Source organism: Microtus pennsylvanicus, chromosome 5 (assembly GCF_037038515.1).
Source record: "Microtus pennsylvanicus isolate mMicPen1 chromosome 5, mMicPen1.hap1, whole genome shotgun sequence".
NCBI lineage: Eukaryota > Metazoa > Chordata > Mammalia > Rodentia > Cricetidae > Microtus > Microtus pennsylvanicus.
The window spans coordinates 94,431,695-94,451,991 of record NC_134583.1 but is presented as its reverse complement, the minus strand read 5'-3'; the positions used below and the strand labels follow the sequence as shown (position 1 = coordinate 94,451,991).

At 41.2% G+C, this 20,297-nt stretch overlaps 2 protein-coding genes across 3 annotated transcripts in view; one reads left to right on the top strand and one right to left on the bottom strand.

Moving 5' to 3' along the window:
• The window catches only part of LOC142850272 (serine protease FAM111A-like), a 178,893-nt gene that overhangs the window by 142,813 nt on the left and 15,783 nt on the right, over window positions 1–20,297 (bottom strand). The window lies entirely within an intron of this gene.
• LOC142850278 (serine protease FAM111A-like) overlaps window positions 69–20,297 on the top strand; it is a 32,958-nt gene continuing 12,729 nt past the window's right edge. Inside the window, exons 1-4 of one of the 2 annotated variants that reach the window (XM_075973616.1) lie at window positions 69–156; window positions 943–1,050; window positions 2,697–2,807; window positions 5,488–7,741. In XM_075973616.1, coding sequence (XP_075829731.1) covers window positions 5,555–7,141 — 1,587 coding nt within the window. In that variant the 5' untranslated portion in view covers window positions 69–156; window positions 943–1,050; window positions 2,697–2,807; window positions 5,488–5,554 and the 3' untranslated portion in view covers window positions 7,142–7,741. Of the gene's footprint in view, window positions 157–942; window positions 1,051–2,696; window positions 2,808–5,487; window positions 7,742–20,297 lie in introns of those variants that run through there. The other variant, XM_075973615.1, reaches the window with a different exon arrangement.

Sequence of the window (20,297 nt, the reverse complement as noted above, 5' to 3'; positions counted from 1 at the left end):
CGCAGCCAATGAGAGCTGACTAAACACCCTCTCTGCCTGCTTATATTTTCGCGCGCTTTGCCCAACCTGACCTGATCCGCTGGGGCAGACATCTTCGCAGTCCTAGACCGAAGCACAGGCCAGTAACTGTGCCTCTTGGAGAGAAAGCTTTCTTAGGTGAGTTACTCTTACTTTGGGGGCTGACTTGGAGGGTTTATTTGCGGTGGAATAATGCAGAAAAGCCTCATTCAGATGGGCGTCAGGGAGACAGAGAAGTGCATCGCTTCGAGAAGGAGCAGAGATCTAGGCCCCGCTTGTGCACTGTCTGCTGCTATTGGGAGAGCACACTGTGGTGTAAAACCTGGCCTCTGTAAACCTGGTGGCTCACTTTAAGAAACCTAAAACAAATCTCTCAGGATCTAAATGTGTGTGTAGTAAATATTCACAAATATATCTTCTTGAGTGGGCCCCTTTCTAGAACAAGGATACAAGACGTAAGTGACAAAAGCCGATCTCGTTCTTAAGCATGCCCACTTTATAGAGTGAAGCCATCGGTTCTTGCATAGCAGTCTACTCCAATCACCTGACTTATTCTCCTGCTCTTTAAATCGTCATTAATGCTGGGGACTGTTCTGCCAGGGGACTACAAAGTTGATAATGTAATTGTTATTAATTCTACTACCAGTCACTTTTTATAGACGATATCATAAAACAATTTGCATCACAAGTTTTTAATCCTGACCTCTAAATCCTAGGTTTGATATAGCCACCAATCTGTATCTGTTGCCCAGTCCTAACCAATCCCCAGTTTAAAGCCTGAGTTAAACAAAACCTCAAAGTCCCACAGTGCTACACACTTTCTCAGCCTAACCATGTTCTTCTCTCTCACTACTGCTACCACTGTGTGAAGTGATAGCTCTCATTACCCCAAGAGCAGTAATCCGAGGTTTGTTTTATTACCAGGATTCTGGGAGCCCAACCTCAAGGACCTAGGAAGTCAACATCCATAGTACCCGTGTGTGTGCTATAGAAACCTCACTTCAACCTTTGTGGCCACTCTCAGTCCCAGAGGTAAGAAAGCAGAGGTTATATGAGTCATTTTGCTTCAGCTGTGGTTTGTGGATATTTTTGTTTCTACTGGCAAAGATAACATTTAAGGAACCTTTGCAATTATATAATCTACCTATAAGCAGAAACATTGTAGCTTGTGTCTGTCCTTTTTATTTTTGTTTGTTTGGTTTTGTCCTTGAGTCAAACAAGTCTTCAGAGAGCAGACCTGAGGTCTTGGGAAGCTGATACTCAGGCTGGCTGTGTGTGCTGTGAAGCTGACCATAGAGTGGGATGCTCCCTTCAGAGAGCATCTCTCCCAGAGAGCCCAGGACATCCTTCTTCCTGAATAGTTGAGGAGTGCATGGGTGGGTAGGTGTGTTAAGAAAGGCCTTCCAGGTTGGCAAGGGAAAGAAAATAGCCAAAGTTTTATTTAAATTGTTCTTTATTTTGGGAGGCCACAGCAAAGGAAAATACTTGGGGGTAAAACCTATTTAAAGCAAATGGCACATGCCTTTAATTCCAGCACTTGGGAGGTAGAGGCAGGTGGATTTCTAAGTTCAAGATCAGCCTGTCTATAGAGTGAGTTCCAGAACAGCCAAGGCTACATAGAGAAGCCCTGTCTCTGAATTAACAAACAAACAAAAAAGAAACACAAACCAGTACACTTTCTAAATATCATTTTGCTTGCATCTTTTCAGAATTTTTATAACTCTTGCTAGATTTCATTTATGTTCAGGGTACTATCCAGTTTTCCCTTTCCTATGTACCTAGAATCTGTTATCACTTTCCATCTCTATCTTCAGGGAAGATCAGACTTCCTTACATAATTATTACCTTTTTAGATTATAATATAAATGCATCATTTCCCCTTCTTTTTCTTCCTTTCAATCCTCTCTCTGTGTCTCTCTCCCCCCCTCAAGTCTCTCTCTCTCTCTTTCTTTCTCTCTCTCTCTCTCTCTCTCTCTCTCTCTCTCTCTCTCTCTCTCTATTTCTCTCTCTCTCTCTCTCACACACACACACACACACAACACACACACACACACACACACACACACACACACACACACACACACACACACTTCAGGTTGCCCTCATTTCAAATTCTTGGAATACTGAGAACGGGAGAAAGTCTTTCCCATGAAAGAGCATCCCAGCTGGTTATCCGAAAGCAAATGGTCAGCCCTGAAAACATACACACAGCTAACAATATACGCTCATATACATTCAAAGGCTAAATTTAGCATCTCTGTTAGTAGAACACACTATTTATTTTCCCAACTGGAAATTTCTTTGTGGGGTATTGTTACCCATCTCTGTTTCAGAATATGGTCTTGGGCACTTCACTATTTTTTTTCAAGATACTCTGTCTGAACAGACAAACAAAACCATCCAAATGGATCTTGTTTTCCATGGTAGTTCTGTTGGCCAGCCATTAGAGACAATTTCTGTTTAGATTCCAATAGTTTCTTATAATGCCTGATATATGGTGATTTGTTTTTACTACTCGGTTCATTATGCTGGTGGATAAACTATCTGCTTGCTTACACCATCCTGGGGCATGAATCCTAAACAGGAAAGATATGATTTGGGACTTTGGTCATTTTATTTCCTGAGTACGCTGTGAAGACACTACTGTAATATGAATGTTTTTGAAATTTCCATTTCAGTTGAAGCATCTATTTCATTTCCAAGCCACCATGAGCTATAGCAAGCAAGGGTCGCAGAAGGTCTTTTCCGATTTAAGGAACACCATGACAATCAAGTACCGTTCGTCTCCGGTATGTGTATAAACATTTGTGGATTTGTGGGATGTCTTCAGAGTAGACTATAGAACCCTAGATCCTAAGCCACATAATCTTCCTGCTAAGACAAGGACTCATTAGTATTGGAAGTAGTGCATACACTAAATTGTGTGTGGTTGCAGAAGCTGGAAGATGGCATCTAATCCCCTAGAGCTAGAGTTACAGACAGTTGTGAGCTGCTATGTGAGGGCTGGCAACCAAACCTGGGTCCTCTAAAAGAGCAGTGTGAGCTCTTAGCCATGAGCAATCTCTTCAAATCCTTGAAACAAAAATTTTTGCAAGGTCATATTCAACATGTTAGATTAAGCTGTAGAAATAACAAAAGTAATAGTACTTAAGAACATGAAAATCTTACCCTGAGTTGTGGCTAATCTTCTGAATCCTAGCAGTCTACATTTACATAGTGCTCTGCAGTTTATAAACATGATTTTCCATATGTCTATCCTTACCCTACCTTTATTAAGTGGGTGAAGGGGATTCCACCTCCAATTTCCGTATGTCAAGAAAGGAATGATAATAAAAGGCTGAGAAGGCCAGTCCTTCAGCTTGTTTCCTCTTGTTCAAGTTCTAGAAAGGTTGATGATTCAAAACATGAGGCTTTTGTTTCTAGGTCTATTTTTTCTCTATCCTACTCTATGACAGAGCAAGTAAGGAACCACACATAGTACCTCTCTTTCTTTTTTAAATTCCAAACGGGCAAAGTGCCTCACACCTGTAATCCCAGCACTCTGAAAACACACGCAGAGGATTGCAAGTTCCAGGCCAGCCTGGGTTACAGTGTCTCAAGTGTACAACACAGACCCAAAAAATTGACAAAGTGTCTACATTTGTCCAAGAAACCTGCATAGAAGGAAGTCTGCCACAGCATCTCCACGAGGTAGTGCACAGGTATTTCTTACAGCATTTAGGCTGGAGAACTGGTTTCTGAGATCATGTAGGTCATGCCTACAGGACCATTCTTTTATATGTTGAAAGTAGAATGACCGTTATGACAGATGACGACAGGCTTAATTTTTACAACACCCCACTACTGCTCCTTCTATGCCAGTGAGTATACTGCTGGCAAGTGAACCCTTGCCAAGAAAATTGTGATGTACGACCACGGGGATAAAAGGCTTTTATTTTTGTTCACTGTTGCTATTTGATTATTAACCTTGGTTCTCCCTTGCTTCTTCTTCCTTGAATCTTAAGATAGTGGCCTATAAGAATAGAAGATATGTGTACAAAGTTTACAAATATCATGAGTAGTCTAATGGGAAGAGACATTAGAGTATTTACAGTTTAGATTGGTTATTATGTGACATTAGGAAACACACTTAGAAGATAAACTCCTGATCCTCAATATCTCCACCAAAAAGAAAGAGAGGCCATGCATAAGGTTTGTGAATTCATGTAATAAAGGAAATACGTTGAGTTTTTTGCACAGTAGTAGTGATGGGTGAATTAATGTATTAATTTTTAACGAGTATGTAATTAAGTTATGATCAAGTTGTTTAGCTTTCACTACTGCATAATAAATAAACCATTAAATAGCACTTGGACAGGTGGCTTACTATGTAAAGCGTTGGCAATAGAAGTGTGGGGGGCAGAGTTAGAATCCCCAGGTTCCATATAGATTGAATGGGAATGGTAGCCCAGCTGTAAATCCAGCATACAAGAGGAAGGGTAGGGGAGCCCTGGAGCATGTTGACTAGCTAGATTGGTTTAATCAGAAAATTACTCAGACTCAATATATAAAGAGTAGAATGATCAAAGAAGACACCCAGCTTTTACCACTTATCTCCACATACTGTGGAAACATGTGCCCACACACATAGGACTACCCAAAAACACATACCCGCAAACTCCACAAACAGATGCAAGCACAAAGAAAATAAATAGAAAATAAAAAATGAATCACATACCATATCCCTGCTAAATTTCTTTAAGGAATTCATTAAAGCTGGGCATGGTAGTGCATTCCTGGTTTCTGAGCACAGAGAGAAGAAGGAATGAAAATTATTGAGTTTGAGGCCATCCTGGGCTAGATATTTTATTCCAGAGTGGGCTCAACTGCAGAGCGAAATCTGTCTCAGAGAAACTGCAATAAGTGGCTCGACAGATGGCTTGCTTTTTAAATGAATGGACTGCTCCTAAGGAGAACTAGAACTCATTCACCAACCCTGACATCATGAGGCCACAACTGTTTGGAACTCTAGCTCCGTGGGATACGATGCCCTCTTCGGGTCTCTGCTGGCACGGCATTAACATGCACAAACCCACATAGTAAAATATATATACAAATAAAATGTCTTACAAAAACAACAACAAATATGAACAAAATCAGATTTATATTCTAACATTTCTTACCTTGGAAAAGATAAAAGCTGCATTCTGAAAATAACACAAAATACTTGAAAAGGTTTTATGGAAACTGATAGTGAAACATCTGGGAAACAATTGTGTTTCTTACTGTCCATTTTTGGGGGAAAGAAGTCATGTGCAATAGGAAGAGATGATCTGAAAGATAAGTTAGAGGGGCTGGGCTTGTATTTTGGATCTTGAGTTAAGTTCTGATTTAAACATATTCATTGAATCTTTGAATTGCATATTAATGAGGTAAACTAAGGATTAGAGTTGGAATCCAAATTTTAAAGTATCTATCATTTCTTTCTAGATCCCTCAAGAAAAGCAGAAGAATCCCAAGAATTCGCAAATGCAAATGGGATCCCGAAAAAGACCAAATGAGACAAATAAGAACCAAGAGCAAAGACTCTATTCTTCTAAGAGAACTCAAGACTCTCCCAACTGAAACAATCAAGATCACCATGGGGGGAAACCCCAAGAAATATCTCTGCAATCTCACCCATAGGGAGACAGGTAGCTTATATGAGGCCCTGAACTCCCATGACCTTGTCAAAAGAGAGATAGAAAAACAGGCAGGCAAAGAAATGCTGGTATGTGGCAAAGAAGGAATAGAAGGGTACATAAACCTCGGTATGCCCCTCCGTTGTTTTCCACAAGGCAGCCATGTGGTCATTACATTTTCCAAAACTGAAAGTGAGGAGAAAGAAAATAATGAAGTGTGTGGCCGCTTTGACCAGTCATCTGCTGAGTGTGTTGTATTTTACATTCATGCAGTCGGGAATAGGGAGCAAAGGATTCTGAGGTGCAGGGACCTTCACAAGGAAGGTACCAAACTCTGTGTCTATGGTTTCAAGGGAGAGACCATCAAGTCCACTCTGAGGAAGGATGGCAGGTTTTGCTCCTTTGTAGAGAGTGACCATTGGAAACTCATTAACAGTGAGACCATCATAGAAAACAGCCAGCCAGTAGATGTGTTAGAGGGTAAGCTCTTTCAGATTGATGTTGAGAGAAAGGAGAGCTCTTGGGCAGCAGAATTGGAGAAAGTGAGAGCATATATCAAGGAAGAGAGTGAGAATAGTAAAGAAGAGTCGCTTTTCAAAGCCCATAAGAAGAAGCTCAGTGAAGTGGCAAAAAGCTCTACTCCAGATCAAATGGTCAAACTTCTTTCACACTTCATGGATTCCACTGGGTTCATACTTTGGGACTATCATGGAAACAGGGGTAGAGCCACTTGCTTTGTTTTCAGAGGGTTGTACATTTTCACTTGTCGACATGTATTAAATGATATTGTGGGAGAAGGAAGAGAGCCAAGTGAGTGTCTAGACCTAATTAGCCAATGTGTAAGGGTGACATTTGATGACGAATACTCTGAAGAGCCAACCTCAAACTTCAACAGTTGCTTTCATATTGAACCTTGGCTTCTCATATCTGATGACACTCTTGACTATGCTGTCCTGAAACTGAAGGCAAATGGTCAAGAAGTGCCTCCCGGACTGTATAATAACGTAATAGCTGTTGTACTTCCCAGTGAGTTGATATATATGATTGGCCATGAAAATGGAAACAAGGTGGTTGATCGTTGTGCAGTGGTCACTCAAGGTAAAGGAAAAGAGAAGGGTCAGCAATTCGTTCATGGAACAGAAGCAGCAAGTCATAGCCATTATTCTAAGTTACTCCCTATGTGTACAAAAAGAAGTTTCCAAGAAATGAATGTCAACCCTAATGACTTTACCTATAATACATTTTATAATGGCTCTTCTGGATCTCCACTATTTGATTGTAAAGGTTCTCTAGTAGCCATGCATAATGTTGGCTTCATCTGTGAGTATGAAAGCGGAGTTTATAATGTTATTGAGGTTGGCATAAAGATGGAATCCATCCTTGCTGATATTAAGCAAAAACATAAACAATGGTATGATAATGTTTGTGTAAAGTATAAGGAGGAAGAAATGCGCAGTGTATAGTTTTGAAGGTCTGAGAGTATTTGTTACGGTTTTCTCTCGTTAAAAGAATCGGGTTTTTAAAGGCAATACTATGTTTTTCTGATCTTCAAAGCATTCATTTTAATGTGAAAACATGGCTGGAAATGTGGCTCACTGGTTGAGCACTTGCCTAGCATGCATGAGGTTCTGAGATTAGTCCCCAGTGAAAGATGACTATGATAGCACTCAAATCAGTTTCCAAAATTGTTGTTCTCACTGCCTTTTTAAACGTTGAAGCCATCTTTAGTCTCAGTGAATGGCTCATACACTGTGCTCCCATATTTCGATATGGCACAAAAGCCATTAGCCCGGTCAGAGCTGACCACGTAGCTCTGCAGACAAACTGTCTCTGCCCTTAACAAAGGCCAGGATGCCTGCTCCTAGCTTCTTTTGTTAAGATGTGGATTACCTGAGAAGAGATGTTTGACTGAAGCTGATGACTTAAGAGTTCAGATATTTGGTGCTTCTTTCCTTCTGTAATTTGGAAGGATGTCTTATAGAGATGCTAATTCAGGGGCTACCTGACTGCTAGATGCGGATGTGATTTGAGTCCAGACACTTGGCTGCCTAAGGAATGGCGTAACGTGTTTTCCCCCTTCCCTGCTCAATTTGGTGTGGGTATATAAGATGTTTGGAGAATAAACGGCGATCTGGCATTTTCCATGATGACGGTGTAAGCTGTGTCGGTTCTTTTCCTCGCGACTCCGTTCCAGCTGGTTTGAGGAATTAGGAAATTTAAGTTGGACCCTCACGGGCCACGACAATACACACTTTTTCAGAAACTTGGGCATTTTTTATTCTAAACTGGAAGATACTCTCTCTCTTCATAACTGGCAGTGATGCATGATTGCTAACAAGTTTTCAGAACCGTTGGCAATCAGAATCTCTATCCTTTCCACCTGTGGCAAGCAAGATGGAATGAAACGTTCGGCAGAAGGAGAATGTTCCAGAGTGTCTGCACTTTGCTCTGGCTCAGCGGTCACTAACCCTCCTCAGGCAGCTATGAGGAAGGTCTGAAACACTAATAGCTGAATCTTGGGGCAACAAGTCCTGACTACTTGTTAAGCCTTGATACAGGGAGAAGCTAGGTCCTGCCTCAACTTGATATGCCAGGCTTTGCTGATTCCCAAGGGAGGTCTCACCCTATCTGGATGGAGAATGAGGAGGAGAGGAATGGGGGGGGAGGTAGGTGGGGTAAGAAGGGAGATGGGGGGAAGGAATGGGAGGAGAGGAGGGAGAGGAAACTGTTGTTGGTATGTTAAATAAATTAAAAATGATGAAAAATTACACATTTGTCCACGCATGTTGTAGAAGGCACGACGTTCATGTACTTATATCTGGCACATGCAGAGGTTGGCCCATAGGAAGCGAGGAACCCCACAGGTTTCCTCCAGACTCTCAGGGTCTGCTTGTCTCCCCTCCACAAGCTGCAGAACCTGGTGTCTCATTTTTTCCCCAGCCAAGAGTTTAGGATTTCCTTTGAGCAAGTGTAGAGCGCTCCCTTCAAGCACTGTGACAGGTGCCCTCCTCCAGAGTGCTGGCTCCTCCTTTGGGACTTCTCAAGCCCTGCCCTGTGCAATCTGCACCTGGCCTCAAACTCTACTGTGGAGCAATCAGGAGCTTTCTGAGAGGAAACCTAGCCAGTTTAGTCCTGCATCTTCTGAGGGTTGAAATCCTCCGTGTGATTCAGGGTCCTGCTATGGGTCACCAGAGTCACTTCAGTGAACAAGAGATGGAGCACTCATGACCCAGGGAGATTCCACGTGTGGGGTTTTGGTCTAAGAAATACCAAATTGAACGTTGTTATACCGAATTGACTGGCACAAGTCACACTCCTGTCTGTTTTCCAAAGCTAGTTTTGACAACAAGTTCTGCTCTACATAAGAGACTTGAAATCAAGGTGTCCCTGCTCCCTCCCTGGTGCATACTACAGCCTGTTTCAGGGTTGTTTCATTTTGCTTTGTTTGTTCCTATTACACCCAGAGCAGAGTATAAAGACCTGCGGCCTGGTGAGCAAACAGAACAGCTTCCATTTGAAAGACTCCCCCTTTTAGATGAATTGTTTCCCTCAGTTCTTGGCAGGATGCGAAGTCTGCATAGGATACGTTGGCTGTAGAATAGAGCACCACCTGGTACCCTCCAGCACAAGTGGAACAAAAATCCACTCAAAACATGTCTGTGGTCTGTGGGTTTTTCAGACTTGTGAAATATCTAGCTCATATATGAAGAGCCTTCACCTCCATGACAATTCTGTAACTGATGTCCTATCCCAGGCCTTGTTGAGAGGGTGAGGTATTGAACACAGTTGCTCCTCCTCTCTCAGCGGTCTTTGCTTTTCTAGTGGTATTCAGCATTGTTAAAACTTTGAATATTTTGTCTAAATTGTTCATTTGTTTGAAAGATACAGAGAAAATATTTCTTCAAACAAAACTCAGATAGTAACGCAGGTTCCTAACAATTATTTTAGATAAACTTTCTCGAGTTCTTTCTGATAGCTTTTTACAAATCTTCTTGCACATCTTACCTAACTCCTTTTCTACTTTTTCCCTGGTGTTTACCATCCTTCTCCTCCATCTTAAAGGAGGTCCAGATTTTTGCATCAAATTGAGTAGAAAATGTTTGGAATTTCTCAACTACAAGTTCCTTTACAAGGAACGGATGTTTGCATTTGAATTCCATCTCTGTTCCAAGCTGTGGGCTTGGGCACATCAGCTCCTTAGCCAGAAATCCTTTCACTTAAGAAAAAACCTACCTAGGACCTGCTTGCCATGGCAGCTGTGGAAGTTAGCAATCAGAGATAATTTCTGGTAAGAATTTGACACAGTATTTTCTTGAGGTGTGTCTATAAATACTTTGACACTGATAACCACAGTAGACTCGGTCATTCTGTGTTCTGAGTCACATAGTTCTTCTTGCTCAGACACTGCCTTCTTGCATTTTGGGAATATTAGATGCACTGAAACATTCTCGAACACTTTTATTCTTCCTGTTTTTTGGTAGATGGATATGGGAAATACAGTTGATAAACAATTTCATCTATATTAAAGAAGCGTTTAATTTTAAAAATTACTATACTCTTTTTTTAATTTTTTTATTATTAAAAATTCGCGCCTCCTTACCACCTCCCATTTTGCTCCCCCACCCTCTCCAATAAAAAAAAAGACTCATTCTCCAAAGAGTTTATGGTTTTGATGAAATTTTAATACCTATTTTTATGATTCAAAAGAGAGTTAAATAACCTGATTAAGCAATCTGAAAAATCATATTAATAAACACACATATTTAGAGACAAAAAAAGACAAAAAATTACTATACTCTTTGGAACAACTACAAGAAAGAGCTAAATAAACTGATGAACGTTTTGAAAATTCGTCGATTCGTGACAAGGGCATTTGGTCCGTACCTTGCCTTTGTTGGAGTTGTTGCCTCCTAGGAAACCACCCGAGTTTTCCTAACTCTCATCTCCCCACGCCTTCGGTGAGCCTCAGTGGAGCCCCTGCCTCAGCGGTAGCAAATGGCAATGAAGAACCCAGAGTCTGTGCTTCTCTGCCCTAGCCCTAATGGTGAGTCAGGGCTCAGCTTCCAACCTCCACCCCGAATTAGGCGGTTTCGAGGGCCCAGCTCAGGTCCTTTCCCGCGTTTTCAAGCCCTGCCCAGTCAGATCTATTAGAGTCCTGTCCCAGTTTGAGACAATTCTAACCCTCCACCCCCCGCCCCCAAAAGAAACCTGAGAAGTAGAACTGAAGCCAATGCTTTCAGACTGGCTGGTGATTGGCTCCGGGGAGGCTGTGTTTGCGTCACAAGCTGCTAACTCTGTAAAAGACCAATCCAAGACCCTTGGGTCAGAGAAGTTATTTAGGCGCACTTTAGTTCTGGCAGAGAGCCATTTCCGTGACTAGCAAAAAATATTCTGCCGCGACAGAAGAGCGAGTGGTAGGTGAGTTTGTAAGGAGATCAGCTCTTGGAGGGCTTACCCCTCACTTCCGGTTTGACCCGAAGCCTGGTAGGACTTGCAGGCAGTGGATTGATGCAAAAAAACCGCGAGCATTTTTAGATGAGGAAGGGTTGGGAGGAGAGTGAGCTCGGTTCCATTTGGGTGGTGTCTGCAGTTGTTGGGAGAGTAAAAGAACAAAAAGAAAGAATTTAACGTTTCTGTTTTTGTTTTTCAGTGCTCAAGGAAGAATAATACCTCTAGTTTAAAAAACTGGTGTCTGTAGTAGCCACTGCTCTTTTTCTGAAAATGCCTCCTTAAATGAACTAACCCGTGTCTCATTGTGTGCTGCAGACAGACCTGAATGTGGTTTCCTGTCTGTGCTTCTCTCCAGCATAAAACTGTAGGGAGCAGCGACAGAAACTGACTTCCTCACTCAGACTGTCAGCATGCTCGGTGCTGGAGCCACATGTGCTGGCTTCCTATGCCCCAGCTAGCCTGACTCTGAGTTAGCTATGTTACCCGTTTCGATCATCATAAATGCACCAAGGCAGGGATGTTCTTTTATTTCAGTAGCTTTCTTAAAGAAAATATCAAAGGTATTTATTTGTAGCCCTGGTCCCAAATACCTGGGTTTGGTGTACTCAACCAATCCTGATCTGTTACAAATACTCTTACCTCCTCATTACAGCCTGAATTAGACCAGAGTTTCGAATACCAGATCTATTTGCCTTTCCTCAACCATGCTCTTCTCCTTCAGCATGAACAAACATTTGTTAAGTAACTATTGCCTCAATAGCGGTAAGTTTAGCTTGGTTTTATCAACAGGTTTCTGGAGGCCACGTTGGACATTATCAATCTCCAGCTAGAACCTTGTGTTTCTCTGTTTCTTCAGCCTTCTGTACAGGTACTGTCTCCAAAGGTGAGAAAAGCATTATTGGGTTAGATTTTCAGTGTGTTTCACTGCTTTTCAAAAATTCTTCATTTTATTTTATAGGTAATGGTACCTTTTAATAAATTCTTATATTATCAGATTTTGAAACATTTGGATGTTCATTTTTAAAAAAATTATCCGAGGCCATCCCAGACAGCACAGGAACCGTTGTCTTACAAAATTTGACGCCAGAGAAACCCTGTCTCGAAAAACAAAACAAAACAAAACATCAAAAACAAAACCAAAAAATTGGAAAGGTGATATGTGTACCATAACTGTGTTAATATTTAATGTGAATAAACTGGCATTGTTATTCTGAGGAAATATTCCTGAACTTTTAGAGATGGAAAGTGATCCAGGGTTAAAATGTCACAGTGCTTCGAAGTGTAATCTAATACAATTAAAAGGCAGTGTGGGGCTTGGAGGTCGTTCCATTGGTAGACTTCTTGTCCAGCTTGCATGAAGCCTTGGGTTGGAGTCTAAGCATCACACACACCTGACATGGCAGCACATAACTGAGGAGACAAAATGAGAAGTTCAGTTTTCAAGGCCAGCCTTAGCTACAGGAGACATTTTCCGAAGAAGAAGAAAAAAAGAACAATTATTAATGATGGGTGTGATAGCTGAAAATTCACTGTGACTGTTTTTTCTTCTGTCTCTTTGTTTTCTCTGTCTCTTGCTCTTTCTGCTCTTTTTGTTTATGTTAGGAAACATTCACAGTAAAGCTCTCCAAAGTGTATTCTTTCGAGGTTCTGTCCTTAGAGAAAGTTTAACTCCTTTGGAATTTCATGGTTTTTGTGGGTGAAATAAGGCCGACAATACCAATTTCTCGTGCTTGAAAGAGTTATTTTGTTAAAACATTCCTTTGCTTTTTAGAGGCAGCACATGGAAAGGTAGATGTAAACACATACTTCCTCACTCTCACACACAAACATACATGCACACACACACATGCACCTGTAAACATACTGCAAAAAACAAAATCACAAACAAACAACAGCCCCACCATTAAAGCAAACAAGAAAACTCTAAAGTAGAAATTATGTGTCCTGAGTATCATCTTGAATCACTTTCAAGATTTCTTTTCCATCTGTCCTTCTAAATTTCTTTTGTTCTCAGAGTACTACCTACCCATTTTCTTCCACCTGTCCCCCTGTATTTTAACCATCCTCCCATATCCACTCTAAGTGAAGACCAGATTTTAGCATCAGTGTGAATTAAAACACTCTTTTGAGTTCCCCGATTGCAATCCTCTGTTGGAATTAATATCTACTCTTGGTTTGTCTCTTTGCTTCAAGCAGTGAGCACATTACCGTCCTTGCCAAAGACATACCCACTCCCCCAAATTCTAGCTAGAACCTGCTGTCCATGGCAGCGGTGGGGGTTAGCAGTTAGACGTAGGTGATGCTGTGTCTGCTCTGGTTCCTGACACGCGGTACCTTGATTTGATTTCTGGGGTGACTCTGCTGGATGGATAAACTCTTAGCTATGAAGTGATCACCCTGTGAGAAGCAAGACTGAACAGAGGGGGAAGGTGTGAGTGGGACCTCAGAAAATGTTCCCTTCTATACATCACCTATGACGATACTGATAAGGCTTGAAACCATTTTGAAATTAGCAATTCATCTGAGTTATCTGTTTCAGGTCTAGTCCATCGGGTGTTAGAGGCATACCTCACAGAAAATCCTATTCATGCAAAGAAAAAGCATGGAAATCCTGCGCTACTTTTCTCAGGTATGTCTGCACAATCCCAGCCGACTTAGCAATCCTTGACCCTCAATCACAAGGTTCTAACTGCCATGAAACTATCTGACTGTGAATTATTACACACTCTGTTTCCTGTCCATTTGCTTCTTTCTAGCTTGGCGAATGGCACTGGGGAAGGGAATTATAAAACAAAAGAAGTCCGTATCAAAATACCCTTAACTGAAAAATAATACTACCTGGAGGAATAAGGGAGGAAAAAAGATAAAATACAATGTGTAAGATCAAACTGTGGAAACGCAAATGGGTGTTGTTTCCTGGCGTGGAAGCATCTTTCTGAGTGTGACTTAAACCTAAGAATGTTTACCTGTATAGTATTTTGTAGTTTCTGAAATGACTGTGTCGTCCATGCTTACTATAACCCTGATAGGCTTGTGAGAAGGATTTGCTTCCAGAATCTCTGCTTCATGTGTAGGCTCCCTGAGGTGCTCTCAAGACTGAGTATCGTGGCTGTACAGGGCTCTCTGAACTGGTCAAGAAGGGTGAGAAGGGCCAGACATTTGAGATGCTCCTTCAAAGGCATCATCTCACTTTCATTATTCCATGTTCTAGGAAACTAGAAGATACAAAACACCTAGATATCCACGAAAAGGTTAAATCTGTTTCCGCCGCCCCCCAACCCCTAGCTTTGTGGTTATAAACTAGCTAATAACCACATACACAATCTGATGTTTTCTTTCTTAAGTATCAGGCCAGGCATGATGGCACATGCCTGTAATCTCAGAACTCTGAATAGAGAAGGAAGGGGACCATACGTTGAGGGCAGTCTGGGCTACAGTGTCTCAACACTCAAAACAGAACTCTTGGATAAAACATCTATGGTCTCTGCCATGGCTGAAGGAATGAGAGCACCTGAAGTACAGACCTAAGCACCTGTTTTAGATGCCTGGAATGTGTGACGAGAACTGGCTCCTCACTACTGTCCTTTGCCCTCCACATGAGTGGCCCAGCATGCTTCAGGCCTGCACTCTCCCAGACACTCTTGGTGCTTTTAGGAGTCTCTGGTGAATAGTCAAAAGTGTATCTCAGTTCTTTCTATTCTGAATTTGAGACCAACCTGGGCTCCAGATCTAGGTCCACCGTAGCCATGGTTATTCAGTAAGACTCTCCTCTCAGTTCTGTGCATGCACGTACAAAGAAATTACAAAAGAGTTCTAAACAATTTTCACGTCTAAAAATTTTAATCTATTGTATAAAATAATAAACATATTATAAATAAAATGCTTTCTATTTGAACCAGTAGATTTCGAGACATCTAGGTGACTTCTGCTCTTTCTGCCTGCTTATTGAGAAAATATGGCACATACTGTACAAAAATATCACAGGAATACCATTGTAGTCACAGTTTTCTAAAGTGTCTGTCATTTCTCTTTAGGTCCCCAAGGAGCAGAATGATCCCATAATTTCTCAAAGGAAAATGGAATGTAGAAAAAGACCAAAGGAGGTGATCAAAAACCAGGACCAAAGATCACACTGCAATCAAAAAGCTCCACGAATTCAGAACTCTTTTCAAAATACAACAATTACCATCACCTTTGGTGTAAACCATGCAGTCTGTAAGGTAGCAGATAAGGGGTCAAGTAGCTTATATGAGGCCCTGAACACCCTTGACCTTGTCAAAAGAGAAATAGAAAAACAGCCAGGCAAAGAAATGCTGGTGTGTCAAAGAAGGAACAGAAGGGTACATAAACCTCGGTATGCCCCTCCGTTGTTTTCCACAAGGCAGCCATGTGGTCATTACATTTTCCAAACCTGAAGGTGAGGAGAAAGAAGACAATGAAGTGTGTGGCCGCTTTGACCATTCATCTGCTGAGTGTGTTGTATTTTACATTCATGCGGTCGGGAATGGGGAGCAAAGAATTTTGAGGTGCAGGGAACTTCACGAGGAGGGCACCAAACTCTGTGTCTATGGCTTCAAGGGAGAGACCATCAAGACCACTCTGCAGAAGGATGGCAGGTTTCTCTCTTTTGTAGAGAGTGACCATTGGAAACTTATTTCCAATGACACCATCGTAGCAAACAGCCAGACAGTTGATGTGTTAGAGGGTAAGCTCTTTCAGATTGATGTTGAGAGAAAGAAGAGCCCTTGGAAGGCAGTGGCAACTCAGAAATCTGACTTAGAAAAAAAGAAAATTCACTATATTAAAAGAATACATTGTGAATTTGTACCCCACATTAAAAAGACAACGGGAAGAACTAAGAACATACATCAAGGAAGAGAGTGAGAAAAGAGAGAACACTTCCTTACTCAAAGCACATAGAGAAAACTTCAGGAAGCTGACCCAAAGCTCCATCCCAGGTAAAGTCCTCAAACTTCTTTCCCAGCTCAGTGACTCAGTTGGGTTCATAGTATGGAACAACAATGGAAACAGGGGTAGTGCTACTTGCTTCCTTTTTAAAGGGCTGTACATTTTCACTTGCCGGCATGTAATAGATGACGTAGTAGGGGAAGGCATAGAGGCAAGTAAGTGGGCAGATATAATTGGGCAGTGTATAAGAGTGACGTTTGATTTTCAAGTGTTCCCTGTCAAAGAAGACAGCTATCATTTTGTTGAACCTTGGTTTGAGGTGTCTGATGTCACTCTTGACTATGCTGTCCTGAAACTGAAGGAAAGAGGACAGCACATCCCTACAGGACTCGGTAATGGAACACCTTCTGAATCACTTAGTGGATTTCTGTTTATGATTGGTCATCCAGATGGAAAATACAAGGTTGTTGATGGTTGTACTGTGATTAATGAAAACAAGCAAAGAAGGGAATGTGAGGATATTCGTGGAAGAGAAGCAGAGGGTTGCAGGGATCCGATACAGTATATCTATATGTACACCCAAAGAAGTTTCCAGGAAAAAGTCCATGAACCTGGTGTGGTTGCCTGGGATAACACTTTTTATTGTGGGTCTTTGGGATCTCCTGTATTTGATTCTAAAGGGTCACTGATAGCCATGCACACTGCTGGCTTCATTTGTGAGTATGAAAGTGGGGTTTCCAGTATCGTCGAGTTGGGATCTTCAATAAAACACATCCTTGATGATATTAAGCAAAAACATGAAAAATGGTACAATGAAATCTGTGTATTCAATGGGATGTAGAAATGCTGAGTCTGAGAATTCCATTTCCTCTTTGGTGTAGGAAGTCCTACGGCCAGTGGTTACCTGCCCACTGGGGCGTTGCCTACTGTCCTATAGAAGCCAATGTAGAGGATGCCTTTGCTCCCTTTTTCTGGCTGTGGGGTTTGGTTGATGTTCTCCTTTCAAGCAGAGAATTCTAATTTGTGAATCTACCCCTAAATAGATAAGCATCTATTTCTGAATTCTGAGCCAGTGTGGGATTTTTTTTAAGCATCCTTCTTTACCTATTGTTAAAGCAGTTGCCTCTGCATTGTTTTTGTGTAAGCAATGATAATATATTTTTGGACATTTAGATGGCAATTTTTCTTTCATGAACAATTGATGTTTTAGTCTATGTCCTATATATACCATGCATTTTTGATTGTAAATAATTTTTCCGATGTATTCTAATCACAGTTTCTCCTCCCTCATCCCCTCCCAGATAATCGCCATCTTCCTACTCACCCATATCCACACTATATTTTTCTTTCTCCGATAAGAAAACAAGCATTGGTGAGCTCTCATTAGATCAGCCCCATTGTCTCAGTGGGTGGGAGCACCCCTCGCTGTCCTGACTTCCTTGCTCATGTTCTCCCTCCTCATTTGGACCTTTAGAGCTCAGTCCAGTGCTCCCTGGTGGAGCTTATCTAATGGGTGCTCAGCAAAGCAATCTGGACTGGGACTGATGGAACATGTGATCAATCCGGACTCCCTGAATGTGTCAGACAAGGAGGGCTGACTGAGAAGCCAAGGACAATGGCACTGGGTTTTGATCCTACTTCATGTACTGGCTTTGGGAGGCTAGTCTGTTTGGATGCTCACCTTCCTAGACCTGGATGGAGATAGGAGGACCTTGGACTTCCCACAGGGCAGGGAACCCTGACTACTCTTTGAACTGGGAGGGAGGGGGAGGGAAATGTTGGGAGCGGGAGGGAAATGGGGAAGGAGAAGAGGTGGAAATTTTTAAGTAAAAATAACAATTAAAAATAAAAGAATTCCAGCCGGGCGGTGGTGGCACATGCCTTTAATTCTAGCACTTCGGAGGCAGAGGTTGGCAGATCTCTGTGAGATCGAGACCAGCCTGGTCTACTGAGCTAGTTCCAGGACAAGCTCCAAAGCCACAGAGAAACCCTGTCTCGAAAAAGAAAAAAAGCAAAAAAAAAAAAAAAAAAGAATTCCACTAAAAAGGTTAAAATTAATCATTGTATTTTAAATTATGTAATGATTAATGTCTTCTGTAAACTGTTTACCATGTAAATTTTAATATGGGGAGATGACATACTGACCATAAAGAACTCCTGTACTAGTTTCATAATCCTGGCAACATAAAGTTATTTCAAAAGAAGCAGTTAGAAAAGACAGGCCAATTTAGGATATTAATTCCTTTGTACAAGCAAAACTAGGCAAGAATGATGGAGGAGGGTCATCTGTTTATCTCTTGCTTTCATTGGTTAATTAATAAAGAAACTGCTTGGCCTGATAGGTCAGAACATAGGTGTGTGGAGTAGACAGAACAGAATGCTGGGAAGAAAGGAAGTGAGTCAGATGCCATGGAACCAGCTGCCAGGTCAGACATGCTGAATCTTTCCTGGTAAATCAACACCTTGTGGTGCTACACAGATTACTAAATATAGGTTAAAGCATGATGTGAGAATTAGCCAATAAGGGGCTACAGATAATGGGCCAGGCAGTGTTTAAAAGAAAAAAAAAAGAAAACAAGCAGGCATCTACAAAGATAAATGAAACAACAACAACAAGAAAACAGGATCAGAACCAAGAAACAGAAAAGAGAGCAAAGGAAAAGAAACAGAGACACAGAAACATACATTCACATGCAAAGAAATAATGTAAAAAATATACAACTGCTAACACCAACCTATAAGCAAATAACATACCATATTTGTCAGTCTGGGTCAGATTTACCTATCTGAGGATGATTTTGTTCTAGCTCTGTTCACTTCCCTGCAAATTTTTTCAATTGAGGGCCCTTTTCTTTGTTTTTTTGTTAACATCAAGCATGATAGCAGTTTGATTCTTGTTTTAATGTTATGATAGATAGCTTAAATTTTTTTATTCTGAAAGACCACAACTCCAGAAAATTGAACAAAATGTGGATATGACACTCTGATTTCTGATCGCCCAGAACAATGTCATCTGTACCCCATTTGAGGGTCTTTTTAACTACTTAGTAATATTCCATTTTCTTCTTCCACATAACTGCTGATGGACATCTAGGCTGTTTCCAGCTGAACATTGTTGATCAGTGTCTCTGTAGTAGGAATCAGAATCCACTAGGTATATTCCCAGGAGTGGTATAGCCAGATCCTGAGGTAGACCTATTCCCAGCTTCCTGAAGATCCTCACACTGTTTTTCCTTAGTGCCTGTACAAGTTTGCACTCCCAACAGCAGTGTATGAATGCTTCCCTTATATCAAGCCTTCAGTATGAGCTATCTCTTATTTTATCGATCTTAGCCATTCTGACTGGTGTAAGATGATATCTCAAAGAATTTTGATTTGCATTTCCTTGAAGACTGTTGGCCAATTGTATGTCTACTTTTCAGAATGCTCCATTTAGATTTGTAATCCATTTAAATGAGTTATCTACTTTCTTGACGAACATAAAAATGCCCCTTTAGTTTTTAATATGTGTGTGTGCATGTGTGTGTGTGTATTTACCACTCTATTGGATATAGTTGGTAAAATCGTTTCCCATTCTGTAGTCTGCCACTTTGTGATGTGGAATTCCCCACTGTATGCTGTGAATATGATCGGGTAATAAAGAATTTGTCTTGGGCCTGGCAGGGCAGAATAGAGGTAGTCAGGGTAAACTAAACTGAATGCTGGGAGAAAGAAGGTGGAGTCAAGGAGACACCATGAACCTGCCACTGGGAACAGACATGCATAGGAAACTTGCCTGTAAGCCACAGCCACATGGCGGTACACAGATTAATAGAAATAGGTTAAATTAAGATGTATGAGTTAGCTAATAGAAAGCAAGAGCTAATGGGACAATCAGTGATTTAATTAATACAGCTTCTGTGTGGTTATTTTGGGGCTTAGCAGCTGGGAACTAATAAACGTTCTCTTACAACAACTTTGTCTAAATGATGGTGTTTTTTGCCATATAGAAGCTTTTAATTTTAATAAGGTTCCATTTATTAATTATTTTTCTTAGTGCCTGTGTTATCAATGTCCTGTTCAGGAAATCTTTCCTCTGTCAATGAGCACAAGGGAATGCTGCTGATACATGGACACAAAACAGTAGTTAATACACATGTGTGTTAATTTGTATGTGAATGAGAAATAACATATTAATGAGAGAATGTGTTCAGGCTGTTTTTGCTTGTTTGTTTGGCTTTTCTTCTCAATTTTATTTGTTTTTATGCATATGGTATTTTG